General features: G+C 39.9%; 1 protein-coding gene across 1 annotated transcript in view; it reads left to right on the top strand.

Annotated features, from left to right (window-relative positions):
• Window positions 1-657: 657 nt before the first annotated feature.
• The window catches only part of AR (androgen receptor), a gene marked incomplete at its 5' end in the record, with an annotated part of 312,266 nt that continues 298,409 nt past the window's right edge, over window positions 658-14,514 (top strand). The window contains one exon of the mRNA XM_081080827.1: window positions 658-2,189. Coding sequence (XP_080936953.1) covers window positions 658-2,189 — 1,532 coding nt within the window. The remainder of the gene's footprint in view (window positions 2,190-14,514) is intronic.

Below are 14,514 nucleotides of genomic sequence, written 5' to 3' on the forward strand. Positions count from 1 at the left end.
GCTGCAAAGAGGGCTCTGGCGAGTCAGGCAATTTCAGAGACGCTACTGCACTGCATCCAGGACCTGGCTACTTAGGCGGCACTCGGGGTGAGCCCCCATTTCCCCCCAACATCCTCTCCACCTCGCCCTGCATGCCCTCCCCTCCCATTCAGTTTTCAGGACCAAAGATCAAAGGATGAAAAGACAATCAGGTCTTCAGTAGCCCAAAACAAAAACAAACAAAAAACATTCAAACCTGAACAAAACCAAAGGGGTGGGGGGGGGGAGACCCACCCTGGTCCCTATTTGCACCTGCTTCAGTGGACATTTAATCTGGAAGACCGAGAGTCGTCTTCTCTTCTCGTCTCTCCTCTCGCTCTCCTTCTCGCTCTCCTTTCAAGATTTGAGTATCTTTTGAATCTATCCTCCAAGTATTCAGGAATAGACTGTGAGCCTACCAGGGCAGACCTTGTCCAACGCGTGTTTTCACTGCACAAGACTTTGAAGCTGTCAGAGAGATTTTGTGTGATCATTCCTGCAAGTTTCTTTCCCAGGAGCTTCCCGCAGGTGGGCAGCTAGCTGCAGTGACTACCGCATCACAGCCTGTTGAACTCTTCTCAGCAAGAGAAAGGGAAACGGCATAAAGGAATTAGGTGGAAGATTCAACCAAGCTCAAGGATGGAGGTGCAGTTAGGGTTGGGGAGACTCTACCCACGGCCACCGTCTAAGACCTATCGAGGGGCTTTCCAGAACCTGTTCCAGAGTGTGCGCGAAGTGATCCAGACCCCGGGCTCCCGGCACCCTGAGGCCGTGAGTGCAGCACCTCCAGGCGCCCAGTTGCAGCAGCAGCAGACCAGTCCCCGGCAGCAGCAGCAGGGCGAGGATGGATCTCCCCAAGCCCAGAGCAGAGGCCCTCCAAGCTACCTGGCCCTGGAGGAGGAACAACAGCCTTCACAACAGCAGTCAGCCCTGGCGGGCCACCCCGAGAGCAGCTGCATCCCGGAGCCTGGGGTCCCCTCAGCTGCAGGCAAGGGGCTGCAGAGGCAGCCGCCAGCACCTACAGAGGAGGATGACTCAGCTGCCCCATCCACGTTGTCCCTGCTGGGCCCCACTTTCCCGTGCTTAAGCAGCTGCTCCGCCGATCTTAAAGACATCCTGAGTGAGGCCGGCACCATGCAACTCCTTCAGCAGCAGCAGCAGCAGCAGCAGCAGCAGCAGCAGCAGCAGCAGGCGGTGGTATCTGAAGGCAGCAGCAGTGGGAGAGCGAGGGAAGCCGCTGGGGCTCCAACCTCCTCCAAGGACAGTTACCTAGGGGACAGTTCTACCATCTCGGACAGCGCCAAGGAGTTGTGTAAGGCAGTGTCGGTATCCATGGGCTTGGGTGTGGAGGCATTGGAGCATCTGAGTCCTGGGGAACAGCTTCGAGGGGATTGCATGTATGCTTCTCTCCTGGGAGGTCCACCCTCTGTGCGTCCCACTCCTTGCGCCCAGCTGGCAGAATGCAAAGGTTCTCTGCTGGATGACTGCCCAGGCAAGGGCACTGAAGAGACTTCTGAGTATTCCCCATTCAAGGCATTTTACCCCAAAGGGCTGGAAGGCGAGAATCTGGGCTGTTCTGGCAGCGGTGAAACGGGAGTCTCTGGAACACTTGAGCTACCATCCACCCTGTCTCTCTACAAGTCTGGAGCACTGGAAGAGGCAACGACTTATCAGAGTCGCGAATACTACAACTTTCCAATAGCCCTGGCCGGACCTCCGCCTCCTCTGCCTGCTCCCCATCCTCAAGCCCGCATCAAGCTGGAGAACTCGCTGGACTATGGCAGTGCCTGGGCAGCCACAGCAGCGGCACAGTGCCGCTATGGGGACCTGGCGAGCCTGCACGGCGGGGGTGCAGCGGGATCCAGCTCAGGCTCACCCTCAGCCGCTACCTCCTCTTCCTGGCACACTCTCTTCACAGCGGATGAAAGCCAGTTGTATGGGCCCTGTGGCGGAGGTGGTGGCGGCAGCACAGGCGAGGCAGGGGCTGTAGCCCCCTATGGCTACTCTCGGCCACCTCAGGGGCTATCGGGCCAGGAAGGCGAATTTCCCCCATCTGATGCTTGGTATCCTGGAGGCATGGTGAGCAGAGTTCCCTATTCAAGTCCTAGTTGTGTCAAAAGCGAGATGAACCCCTGGATGGAGAGCTACTCTGGATCTTATGGAGACATGCGGTAAGTTTCTCCATTTAGAAATGTCTTTCAGCCTTGAGTCAGTATGCGTTCTGGGGTATATATTCTCCTCCTCGCGTGAACATTCTACCGCTGAGAGAGCCCTAGAAGATTCCATAGAGAGGGCTGCCCTAAATGGGGAGCTTTACCTGGACTCTAGGCCTACCTAAGATTTTACCTTAGTGCTCTGAGCCCCCACTGTGAGCCCCAATCACTGCCTTTAAGTCCCTGGGTGCTGGTTCCTGCCCTTCCAAATTCCATAACAATTCTCTACTGCCAGCCTCCTAAAATCCTTGCTGCCTCCCCAGGGCTCCAAACTTAAATCCAGTTGCAAGGGCCACCACCAGAAATAAAGCCCTAATCCCTACACTAATTTTTCTCCTACACTCCCCCAAATCTGTGAACATGGACAAAATATGGGCAGTTTCTCCTCTTAGAGTCTGTTGCAGTTTGCCCTCCAGCCTGTGGCAGTCCTGGCAGGTTAGAGGAAAAATGACTGGCCCAAGCTTTTCTCAGCCCGCCTCCTTCAAAGACATAAAATGGAGTGTGAGATTAGGGGGAACAAGATGGTCTCTGAGTTCTAAAAACTCTATGAAGAAGGGGCGAAGTTCCTTCCCTGGCAACAATTCAGGACATGCCCTAGGACTGGAGGTCAGGACAGAGAATCTAACCAGGCAGGATTAGAGAGCAGGCAAAGGTAGAGGAAAACCAAAGGACAACTTTCTTAGTGAACACTGGGCAGGATTTTCCCTCACAGGTTAACTATATTGGAAGTAACTGCTTGTTTTTTGTTTTTTTCTTGAGGATTATAATGGACCCACAGTCCTCTATTTCAGGTTTGCATCAGATCTATAAAGAGGAGAATGTTCTTTTAGAAAATAATTTAACCACACTTGCGTCTGATTTATAAGTGTTGGGAAAAGTTTTAAAGGATTTCCGTGTACTCAGAAATCTGCTTTTAGGCTCTTCAATATATTCCTTCATTTTAGGAACATTTTCAAATATGAGCTCTTACCTCTAACAAACTGAATAAGAACTGTTAGGGACCTATGAGTTATAATCTTGCCCAAAAATTTTAATTAGAAAATGAGAAAAGTGGCAGTCAATTTCATCTTGCTTATTATAACTTCTTCCTTACCAAAGTTGTTTATCTTTTTGCAGACCATGTTGATGATTTTTGCCCCAGCAAATGGAGATATTAGTATATCCTGGTGAGGGAGGGAATATATTGACTGGGGAACTAACTCCTCAGGTTTGTTGGGTACTGATATCCCCCATGGACTTGTGTATTGTTCTGCATTTTCTATAGCTGTGACTATATCTGTTACAAAATTTCTTTGGCAACTTAAAGTCAACAATTTGCCTTTTTTCACTGATGCTTTTGTTCTTGGAAGGTTGATAGTATAGTGTTAGAAAAGAGAGGGGAGGATGGAATTTCATAAAATATTTTCTGGGCTATTGAAGAAACAGCTTCTTACCAGGCTTTACGTGCCATTAGCGTTTTTTAAGGTTTGGCTTACAGGATTTTTAAAGGGTTTATTTATAGTGTCAAAGTCTTTTCTTGTTAATTGGGGGGATTTTGTTTGTTTTTATTTTTGTGAGGTGGTTATACTGTGGCATAAAAATTATTTTTCATTTTATAAGAACAGATTTACTTGGTAGGGTTAACTTGATTTTGAAGGGCTGTAGCTAGTCAGCGAGCCCTCTTCTTCTATGAACTTTTCTGGGGCAGAGGATGTCAAAGGTGCTTCTTGACCTACTATTGTGCTAAACCCAGTCACTGGAACCTTCCCTCTTTTGCATGCCTCCTCTAACTAACTCAGTTAACAGGGAGTAAATGAGTGATTCCACATATTTGTTAAGGAATAGGTATCTTCCAAGAAATAACCTGAAATTTTCAGGAAGTGGTTATCCAGAGCAAAACGTTTTTACAGGTGTGCAGTAAGGTAGGTGATTTTATCCCAGGCCTTAATAGAAAAACCTCTCTATTAGAAAGACCTGCTTAAAATAATGACCTGAACTAATGAAAATTTTTCAGTATCCAAACAAAGTACAAAATTATTGAATCTTTCCTGGTTTCTGATTGCTGCACTGGTTTGGGAGTCTAGTGCAAAGGAAAATTGCCGTTTCTGTCCTGTGGGTTGACAAAGAATTTTCATTTCTAAAATATAGAAAATTCTTGATTCAGTTTTTTAAAAAAAAATACCAATTTCATCAGAATGCAACCAATCCCAATCTAAAAATAGACATTTTCTTACTTTTTCTTTCTTCCCCTCACTTTGTAGAGGCATAATTTGGTAAAAGGCAAGGGTCTGTTTTTTTTTGTTGTTTGTTTGTTTGTTTTTGTTTTGTTTTTAAAGCCAAACCCAGAGCTTCCACCTTCTCTGCATTGCATGTATTATAGACCAATTTTGAGTTAAAAATCTCAAAATTCTAGAGGCCTCCAATAACCTATTGGATTTCTCCCTTTTCCAATTGTGTTTGTGTGTTCATATACATTAGTTAATTGTAAGGGTGGAAATTTTTAAAACTTTAGTAACTTCTGGAATAACTGTGTTTTCATATATCTACAGTGTTTCTGGGGGGAGAAGAGAGGCTGAAGGTGGTCTTTATTTTCTTATTAAATTTACCATGTGGTTTGAACAGAAGGAATCATAAAAAAAAGTGATGCAGCTTGTGTGCAACCCTGGTGATATTTTATGGAACTGTCTTCTTTCAGAGATCAAACAAGACTACAACTTTGTTAATTGACCACTGTCCCACTTGACAAAAGTAGGGCCCTTTATATTCTGAAAAATAGCACAATATGACAAATATTTATTCTTGGGAGATAAGGCTTAGGGGAACCTGTCCAGGAATTAGAGTTGGGGTTTAGATAAATTGTCCAGATGCAAAAAGAAACTTTAAATTTTCTCTTGGTATTTGGTTCTGGTCTTCATAATAACTAATATTTTAGTGGTGCTTCAAGATTGGCAAATCCTGTCATGCTCTATTAGTTATTTCAAAATAAGTCATTTTATTAACTCCCCTTTCCATCTCCTTCCCCTCCTCAGTTATCAAGCAGATTTTTATGACTGTCTTTCATGGAGCAGTTTGTCTGTTTTGTAAAGCAGAATTTTGCTTGGGGATCAAGATAGATTGACACTTTTTGTCCGGAGGCCTTGAACCAGTATCTTGGGGGAAAAATCCTTTATCCATGGTCAGCAAATCACTGGTGAGTTCTGTCTGGGCACCAGTAATCAGAACCCAAGGACAAAATAGCCACACTGGCTGGTACCCCATTTTGAAATATGTGCAAAATGTAGCGATGGAAGGTTCCTTTTGGTTGTCCACAGAGTATCTGTCTCAGTTCGGCCAAAGATTAACATAAGTGAGAGAAATTTTCAAAGAACATTACAGCCTTCCAATTGCAGGGTCACTTTGTGGTGCCTTCTTGCCAGTGCTAATTTTACCTCATTAGCCATATATTCTTTCAGCTGTAAACTTTAATATAATGTATTGAATTTGCTGGAGCATTTAATTTTGTTTTTTAAAAGTTCCTTTCCTCCCTGTAATAATTTTATCATATGATATACATATACTAACTTAAAACAAGTCATTCTTTGGCCTCCTTACTCTTACTTCTACTGTGGCTGCTCTTGGTGGAGTTAGGGGCATAGACAATTTTATTATTTTTTATGGTGCTATGGGTTTCATTCGGACTCTGCTCAAGAGGGAACTTAAAGCTGTTGGGTATAGCAAGTAAAGGGCTTATTTTATACCCAAATCAGAAAACATGATTCTGAAACATAAAAAGGAAACAAAAATCGTTTTGTGAGTTTGGTAGGAGAGGAAGAAGGAAACCTCTCTCCATCCCCTACCTAATTCCACCATTTTCTCTTAGTTTGCAGCTTCCTCAAGTGCTGCCTATATCCCTGATTTTCTTTCTTTCTACTCCTTTCTTGCTTTTGACATTGAAATATACGTCCTACTTTTCAGATTATTTTTCTTATTATTCCTATAGATTGCTCCTAAATAATTTTTTTTAATTTAAGAGTAACACATCAGATCAACCTCAACTCCTCTCTTTTAAGATTAGATGACTTAAAGTAATAGCAAAATGAATAGCTGAGGGAGTTGAACTAGATAGCTTGAGGTGAGGACTTGGCAATTTATTGAGGTATTTTGGTGGCTACTGTCTCTGAATCTCTCTCTCTCTCTATTGATCTTTGTTTTTCTGTGTCTACTGGTAATTTTGACAACCTTTTCTCAAAGCCTGAGAAGAACTGGGCCCTCTCCCTTCCGAGGCTGCTCTGCCTGGATCAAATCACCAAAGTGCTGTTACAAGCAGTACCTAATGTGCATATGAGGATGCTTGCTATAAGTGACTGGCTGGGCTTATATTTAGAATTATAAATTAATAATTTGAAAACAAAGAAAGATATTAAAATAAAGTATAGTACCTCAGACTTCCCTTGTCAGCATTCTCTCAAGTTTTGAGATGTTGAATTCAGAGTAAGTTATTCTTATCCTAAACTCAAATCTGACTCTTTTCATTGCTTGTAAAGTTATATGCAGAATTATGAAAGCTCATATTTATTTTGCACTCTTTTCAAAGGAAAGACCCAATGTCTTCCAATTTATTCACCAGCACTCATGTGTATTTGAGTAGGCCAGGAGGTGCTTAGTGAACACCCCCTTGCCAGTTGAAGAAATAGAAATAGTTGCATTTTCTAAAACATTGTGTACCATGTGGGTAAAGCTCTGTAGAGCAGCATTTCAGCTTTTTTCTTGAAGCTTCTTACCTGACAAATACTTTTTTTAGATTGTTGCTCAGTAAGGATACTTTCAATGGCTGCTGCATAGAGATGACAGACTGAATTATGCATAATTCCCTGCACACTCATGGGTGTTGCCACCTCTTCTCTCTCACACCAATTCCTGCTGCCAACTTGTTAGCCACAGCAGGGTTGAGAGTGGCTAATCTAGAGAAGCTTATAACTCCAAAGTGCTGATTACTTGAGAATGCTGCCAATTTAAATCATGCAGCATCTGAGTTCTATTTTTTAATAACAGCTTTTTTGAGACATAATTCACAATGTATATAATCCAGCCATTAAAAGTTCAAAGATTTTTAGTATATTCAGAATTAGGTGACCATCACCACAGTCAATTTTAGAACATTTTAATAACTTAGCAGTCAACTCCCCTCCTCCAACTCTGAGCAGTTCCCAACTACAGACCTACTTTTGGTCTCTATGGATTTGCTTATTCTAACATTTCATATAAATGGAATTATACAGTGATCTTTTGTGACTGGCTTCTTTCATGTACATGAATAATAATTTCAGTGTTCATCCATATTGAGGCACATATCAGTATTTAATTATTTTTAATAACTAAATAATGCTCCATTATATGGATGTACCACACTTCATCTATCAATTGATAGACATTTGAGTTGTTTCTACCTTTTGGCTATTATCAATAATACTGAAATGAACAGTCATGTACAAGTGCTTTTTTTGTGAACATATGTTTTCAGTACTTTCTGTTACATACCTAGGAGTGGAGTTTCTGGGTCATATAATAACTCTTTTGAGGAACTTTGAAACTGATTTCATAAATAGCTGCACCATTTTATAATACCACCAGCAATATAGGAAGGTTCCAATTTCTCTATATCCTATTAATACTGTCTTTTTAATTATAACTATCCCAGTGGGTGGGATATGGTTTCTCAAAGTGGTTTTGATTTGTATATCCTTTTAAAATTGTTTAAATGATTTCTATACAAAAAACTGACCGAAGAGATAAGAAAGGCAAACGAGGCCAAAGAAATAACTAGCTATGTTTGGTTTATGTTTAGCTTTATGTAAACAGCTGGAGTCATAATTTTGTTTTTATATGTTGTCTTTTGGATAAAGTAAATGCCGCCACACCTTCTGGTGTGTATTTCTAGATGAGGAAATGGTTCATTTACTTTCAAATAGTTTGGGCTTCTTTTTGGGACTTCATTCCATAACCATGAAGCAGAGATAAAATTCACCAATAAAGGAACTGTACTCTGACCTCATTAACACTTTAGGCTAAGGGCATATCTAATCAGCTACAGCTATTGTGTCCTGATAATGGTAAGTGAACTGTAGGCCACTGAACAAAATATCATACTGTGATGTAGCTGTCTTTAGAGATAACCCTAATAAAGTTATTTTTAAAAACATACCCATCAATCTACTACTTTTCATTAAGCAACTGATATCTGTGTGCTAAGAGGAAATCAGGGTAAAGGAGACATGATTCAAAAAAACCTTGAGGTCACTGCCTTCAATGAGCTTATAGTTATTCATGGTATGGATTTTTAAAATGTATGCCTTCCAAAAAGAAATTTATCAAAGTAGGCTGGAGTGGCTGAAGTGTACCTGCCTTTTATCCTTTATGGATTAGGTGGGGACATGATTAAACTCAAGCAATAGATTATAGGTCTTGATGGATATTTCAAATACCAGAAGGAGGTACTGCGGGAAAGACAGTGAAGAGTGAGGCAGATTAGTAGTTTGGAATCTATTTCTGCTTTTTTTCACAGTGTCACCCCAGTCAGGTTAGTTACTACTTTCTTCCTCAGTTCCTTTGGCCATATCTTTGCTTTTGTTAGAAACATATTTTGATGTATTTGACTATCAATATCTGCAATTTATGAAGAATTAATTAAATTAAGGGGATTGATGGGTCTAAGTTTGGCTTGAAAGCCAATGAAGATGCCCAGTGTGGTGGTCAGATCAAGAATTACTCAAGGTTTCCTTTGAACATGATGGCTTGCTTTGAGATTCTGTATAAATGGGATTTCAGGCTGTTGGTTAAGTGACTGAAGTGACAAGACAAATCAAACAATTCTTGCGGTAAGAGACACATGAAACCTTTTTTTTAAATAAAATTTGACGATATAGCTTTTTTTTTTTTTTTTTTAATGACTTACCCTCTAATCATGGGCTATTTTCTGCAGATTGAATTCTCTTCTTTGCTTATAGAACTGTAAACCCACTATCTGTCCACTAGGGGGACTGCAAGCATCCTGCAGCAGAATTTTCTTGGGAATGGTTGGCCTCTTTTGGTGGATTCAAGACATCACCGGCTAACTTGAGCCAGAACTTATGTATTTAGTACCAAGGCAATAAATAAGCTACTGTAGTACTTACTATTTTATCTGATATGTTCTTTTGCAAAGTACAAAACATTTTTAGTAACACTGTCTGACTTATTGATACCTTTTCCAAATGTGGTGCAGGGAACAGTGACATTGGACATATTCCAGTAGCACTTTACAGTTTACAGAGCAGTTTCATATTCTGTTATAGCATTTAATCCTCATTTTATACCTTATACAAGTATCCAGGTTTCATGGTATTGTAATATTCTTCATGCTATTATAATGCTTTTATTCCCATTGTAAATATTATGTTCAGAGAAAGCAGGTAACATGTCTAAAGTCAAACAGCTTCAAAATGGCCGAGATGGGATTTCAGCCCCACTCTCTTCCTTAAATCAAGTGCTCCTATTTCTTGTATCACACAACCCTCTCACCTCATAGATTAAAAATAGAGAGATTATGAGAGACAAAGAACCTTAACTGGTATCAATAATAAAAACTAGTGAAGTTCTTAAGGATTCAGGGTGGTTCTCTTTTCACTAACCAGACTGATAGATTGGGTTGTATGGAAGTTCTGGGTATCAGTAACCTTGCCATACTACTTTATAGCCTGTGATTGTTCAACAAATATTTATTGAGTATTATATGCCAAATTTATACTAGGTACTGGTGACAAGGCAATCAATAAGGCAGACAAAAGTTCCTCCCCTTGTGGAGTCTACAGTTTAGTGAGAAGAGGCTTGTAGATATGTCAAAGAGTGATATGTGTCATGAAGAGTAACAACACAGTGTGGGGGATACAGATTGATAGTGTGAGGGACCAGTTCATTCATTAACTCATTCATTCACTCATTCATTCATTTATAATTGATGTCCTCCATTCCGCCCCCCCCTCTTTTCACCTCCCCACTCAGTCCTCCTGGACCATTTTATATTTGTCGGTCATGGAATGCCTTACTGAGAAGGTGATATTTGAGCAGAGATCTGAAGGAAGTGAACTATAGGGATATCTGGGGTTACAATATTCCAGATACAGGTAACCACAGGTACAAAAGGTCTGAGGAAGGAGCAAACTTGGTGTGAAGAAGGACATACCTCAGAGAGACTTCTAAGGCTGCTTTAAGTAACTGGAGAATTATAAAAGAGATCAGAGTTCATGAAAGGCATCATAGGTTTTTGTTAGGACTTTGCTTTATTTTTATTTTGATATGGGGAGCCATTGGAAAGTTTTGAGCAGAGGAGTAACGTGATCCAACATATTTTTAGCAGGATCCTTCTTTTTCATATTATATACCACTGTTTGATTTTTTTTATACATTTGTTGGTTTACTTATTGTCTGTGTGGAGAAGAGGCTGCAGGAGCAAGAGGAAAGCAAGGAGATGAGGCTACTGTAGTGATCCAGGTGAGAGATGATGGCAGCTTAGACCAGGGTGGTCTTGTTGGAGGGGTTGAGAAGTGGCTGGATTGTGGATGTGTTTGCTGGTAGAGGTGACAACATTTACTTACAGATTAGATACTTGTTGTGAGAAAAAGAGAGGAGCCAAGGCTGATTGTTAAACTTCTGATCTGAGCAATTTAAAAAGTGTAATTACCATTTACTGAAATGGTGAAGATTGTAGGCAGAGCAGATATGTATGTGGGTGGTTATGAATCAAGAGTTTGGTTTTGGATGTATAAAGTTTGAGTTATCTGGTGAACATCCTGATAGCTTATTTTAAGTTTTCATGCAGTGCCCACAGCTTTCCTCTTCTTCAAGATGATTAAAATGGACCTTAGATATCACCTAGGTCTTTGGCACCTTCTTCCCCTTCTCCTTTTACTTTATAGCATGTAGAGATGGGTAGCATCTTGTCCATGGTAAAACAACTTGGCAACAGAATTAAAGCACAAACTCAGTTCTCCTGGATTCCAACTTGGTGCTTTTTTTTTTCCTTCAGTGTTATTCACTTAGGGAAAAGAGTGAGTCTTCTTCTTGCCCAAACCTTAAACCAGGTAATTAAACTAAAGAGTGAATAAAAGAGCTAGAGTAACACACAAATTAACTATTGTCTCCAATAAACCACAATATTATTATTATGTTTTTACTGAACTGCATACAAAAATAATGTATCCTTGAAAAACATAGTAAGCAGATCAAAACTAGAACCTACTGAGAATCTTAACAGAAATGTCCTGATATTGTAGGATACTAGAGTTCATGGAACCTGAGAATTCATCTTGTCCAGTTAGATCGTTCTATGGCTGAAGTGCCTTAAGCACAGAGATGGAAAAGAACTTGACCAAAGTCACAAGTAAAGCTAGTGTCTTTTAGTCAAAGCCTGTTCTGGGGGTTAGCTATCTGTTGCTTCCTTGAAAAAGTTTATGTTGGTAATGTGATTCCTCACTCAAAACAAAGAATTGTAATAATAGCAATAATAATGATAGCACAGTAAGTGCTATCATAGGTTGATTCATAACCACCCACATACATATTTGCTCTGCCTACTTACTGTGCTATCATTTCAATACCTGACATGGATTAACTCATTCAATTCTCATAAGAACTTTGGTAAATAGGAAACCCAAAGAGGTTAAGTAATGTGCCCAAAGGTCACACCGCTAGGAAGTAGCAGAGCTTGTGCACATACCCAGGAAGTACGGCTAGTAACTAGGAGGTTCTAACCACTATATACTACCAGAAGCTTTTCAAATTAGCCAGGTGTTTACCTCTACTATCCCAATAGACTGGTGACTGAGGTGACCTCATTATGCACTGCCCTAATATAATCTACTGATCCTCATCAAGTAGCTGAATGTGTGGGGTTTAAAGTAGAGGTGGAGTGACACAAAGCGGGGTGGGGGGAGGTGGGGTGATGGTGAAAACAATTTGATAATTTACAATAGGGATTGGAAAGAAAAACCTGTAGAAATTATTGAAAAAGGCTTAGGGATCCAAAGGTCATTGAAAATCTCAAAGTCCACCACAAACCTGGGCATTATTATGCCTCTTAAATAGGAGAGCTACCAAGGTAAGAAAAATGAAATAGCCATTTTTTTTTTTTTTTTAGTTAGGGACTCTTTTATGTGTTTTACATATGGTAACTCATTTAATTCTCAGAACAAATCCCTGAGTTATGTATTATTATCATTCTCATGTTACTGGTAAGGAAGTATGCACAGAATAATTACATAACATTCCCATTACTATAGAACAAGTGGAAAAGCAAATATTCAAATCTAAGCAGTTCAGATCCATAACTTATATTCTTTTCCACTACATTTAGGGAAAGCAGTCCTACTCCTATTACACATTTTTTAATACCAAAACATTCTGCCTGAACTTCAAACATTGGGCCTCTTTTTTTTTCCTTTTAAAAAAATTGTTGACACTATTACAGATGCAACTCTTACCCTTAAAATACAACAGCTTCTTTTAAAGTCTCTTACTTGGAAAAGTATGTACCTACGGTCACATGGTGAGTAATTAGCAGAACCAGAGCTTGAACTTGAGACTCCAGATTGCTAGACCTTTTTGCATTTTATCACTCAGGATCCCTTCAAATACTGACTTGTCTCCCGCTGTTCCTCCTTCTGAATCACACTAACTAATGCTTAATCTTTTTATAAAGTTAACTTTCTCCATCAACAAGATTGAACAGAGAATGGGGATAATAATCAGAAAATCTCTCTCCTTCTAGATATTGGACAAATGAAGACAAATGTCAGCATATGGGATTTGCCCTAAATAAGAAGGGGAACTTCCAGTACTTGCCCAAACTGGTTATGCAAGATGCCACAGGAAGTCATAAATGTGGTTGTCAGATGACATTTTTGTTACTGTGGAAATGGAAGCAAGCTACTATGAAAGTCTTTTTAAAGACTTTAAAAAAAGGTTTTTAAAAGATTTTTTTTAAAAAAGAAGGTGCAATCTTGCCACTCACAAAAACAACTACTTAGACATTGCTTTTGCAAATTGGCAGTACATAAGAAAAAGCATCTTTCCAAACTTGTCATTTAGTGACACCTCTCTGAAGTACTGTCCAACCTCTAGATGAAGTCATTTAAACTGAGAGTTGGGAATAAAGATGAAAACCCTGATATTTAGGTGACAAAAGATTATAAACAGGTGAGAATTATAATAATACATAACTCAAGGATTTGTTGTGATAATTAAATGAGTTACCATATGTAAAACACATAAAAGAGTCCCTAACTCCAAAAAAATGGCTATTTCATTTTTCTTACCTTGGAATCCTTTCTTACCTAAATATCAGGGTTTCCTATTTGGGTCTGTTTACTCCTTCCATTTCATCTTTGTTAAAAAAAATAGAAAGGCTAGCAAGTGTGTAGTCTGTGGGAGTTTCCAGTTGTTCATTTGAAAAACCTGCTTGATCAGCCTTTTAAATAAAAAAGTCCAAATTATACTGAGATATTTCAGTCACCAACTACCTAATAATAGACCTAAAATGTTAACCATGCTCATATTTTCAGATGATGTGTCATTTGCTTTGGACATTTGCTGGTCCTTCCTGAGGTGCTGGATTGAATTCAAATATAACAGATCAGATATGGAATTAAATAGGGTGGGCTCTTCTCTGGGGACATTTATACTCTTCCAGATTCAAACTTTCTCATTAGAGATGACCCCACAATGTCCTCAGAAAGCTACTCTTAAGGATTTTGGAGTTAGAATAATAAAACTATGTGTTGTTTTCAAAAGCCTTCTCACCTCTTGCCTGGATTAGTGCAGTGAGCTCATGCCTGCTCTCTCTAGTTATTTCTGCTGCTCACTGATTCATATTGTAATCATCACACCATGTTCCCAAAATTTATCTACAATATTGTTACTGTCCTCCTTTAAACAGTCATTAGTCTATAAGTTCCTTGAACGTTGGAGCTCTAATTTCTCTGTTCTCAATGCTTAAAACAGAGGAAGCCTCGTTGTGCAGTTATGTATGCAGCTTCTCCCCATTTGCTTATATGTTAGAAGTACAAATTATTTAAGTCCAGTATTCAAGGCTTTTTGTGATATGGCTTATTTTTCCAGTCTCAATACATTTAATTCCCTTACAAAAATATTAAACACCAACCAAATGGATATAGTCACTGTCACTTTAAACCATCCCCGCTCCTTTATTCATTGAACTTGTTATTTCCCCCATTATTCCTTTGGTTTTGAAGCCTATCCCACTTTTAACAATATACCTTATTCTAAGCTTAAC

The sequence above is a fragment of the Myotis nattereri genome (genome assembly GCF_964212035.1).
Source record: "Myotis nattereri genome assembly, chromosome: X".
In the NCBI taxonomy this organism is placed as follows: Eukaryota; Metazoa; Chordata; class Mammalia; order Chiroptera; family Vespertilionidae; genus Myotis; species Myotis nattereri.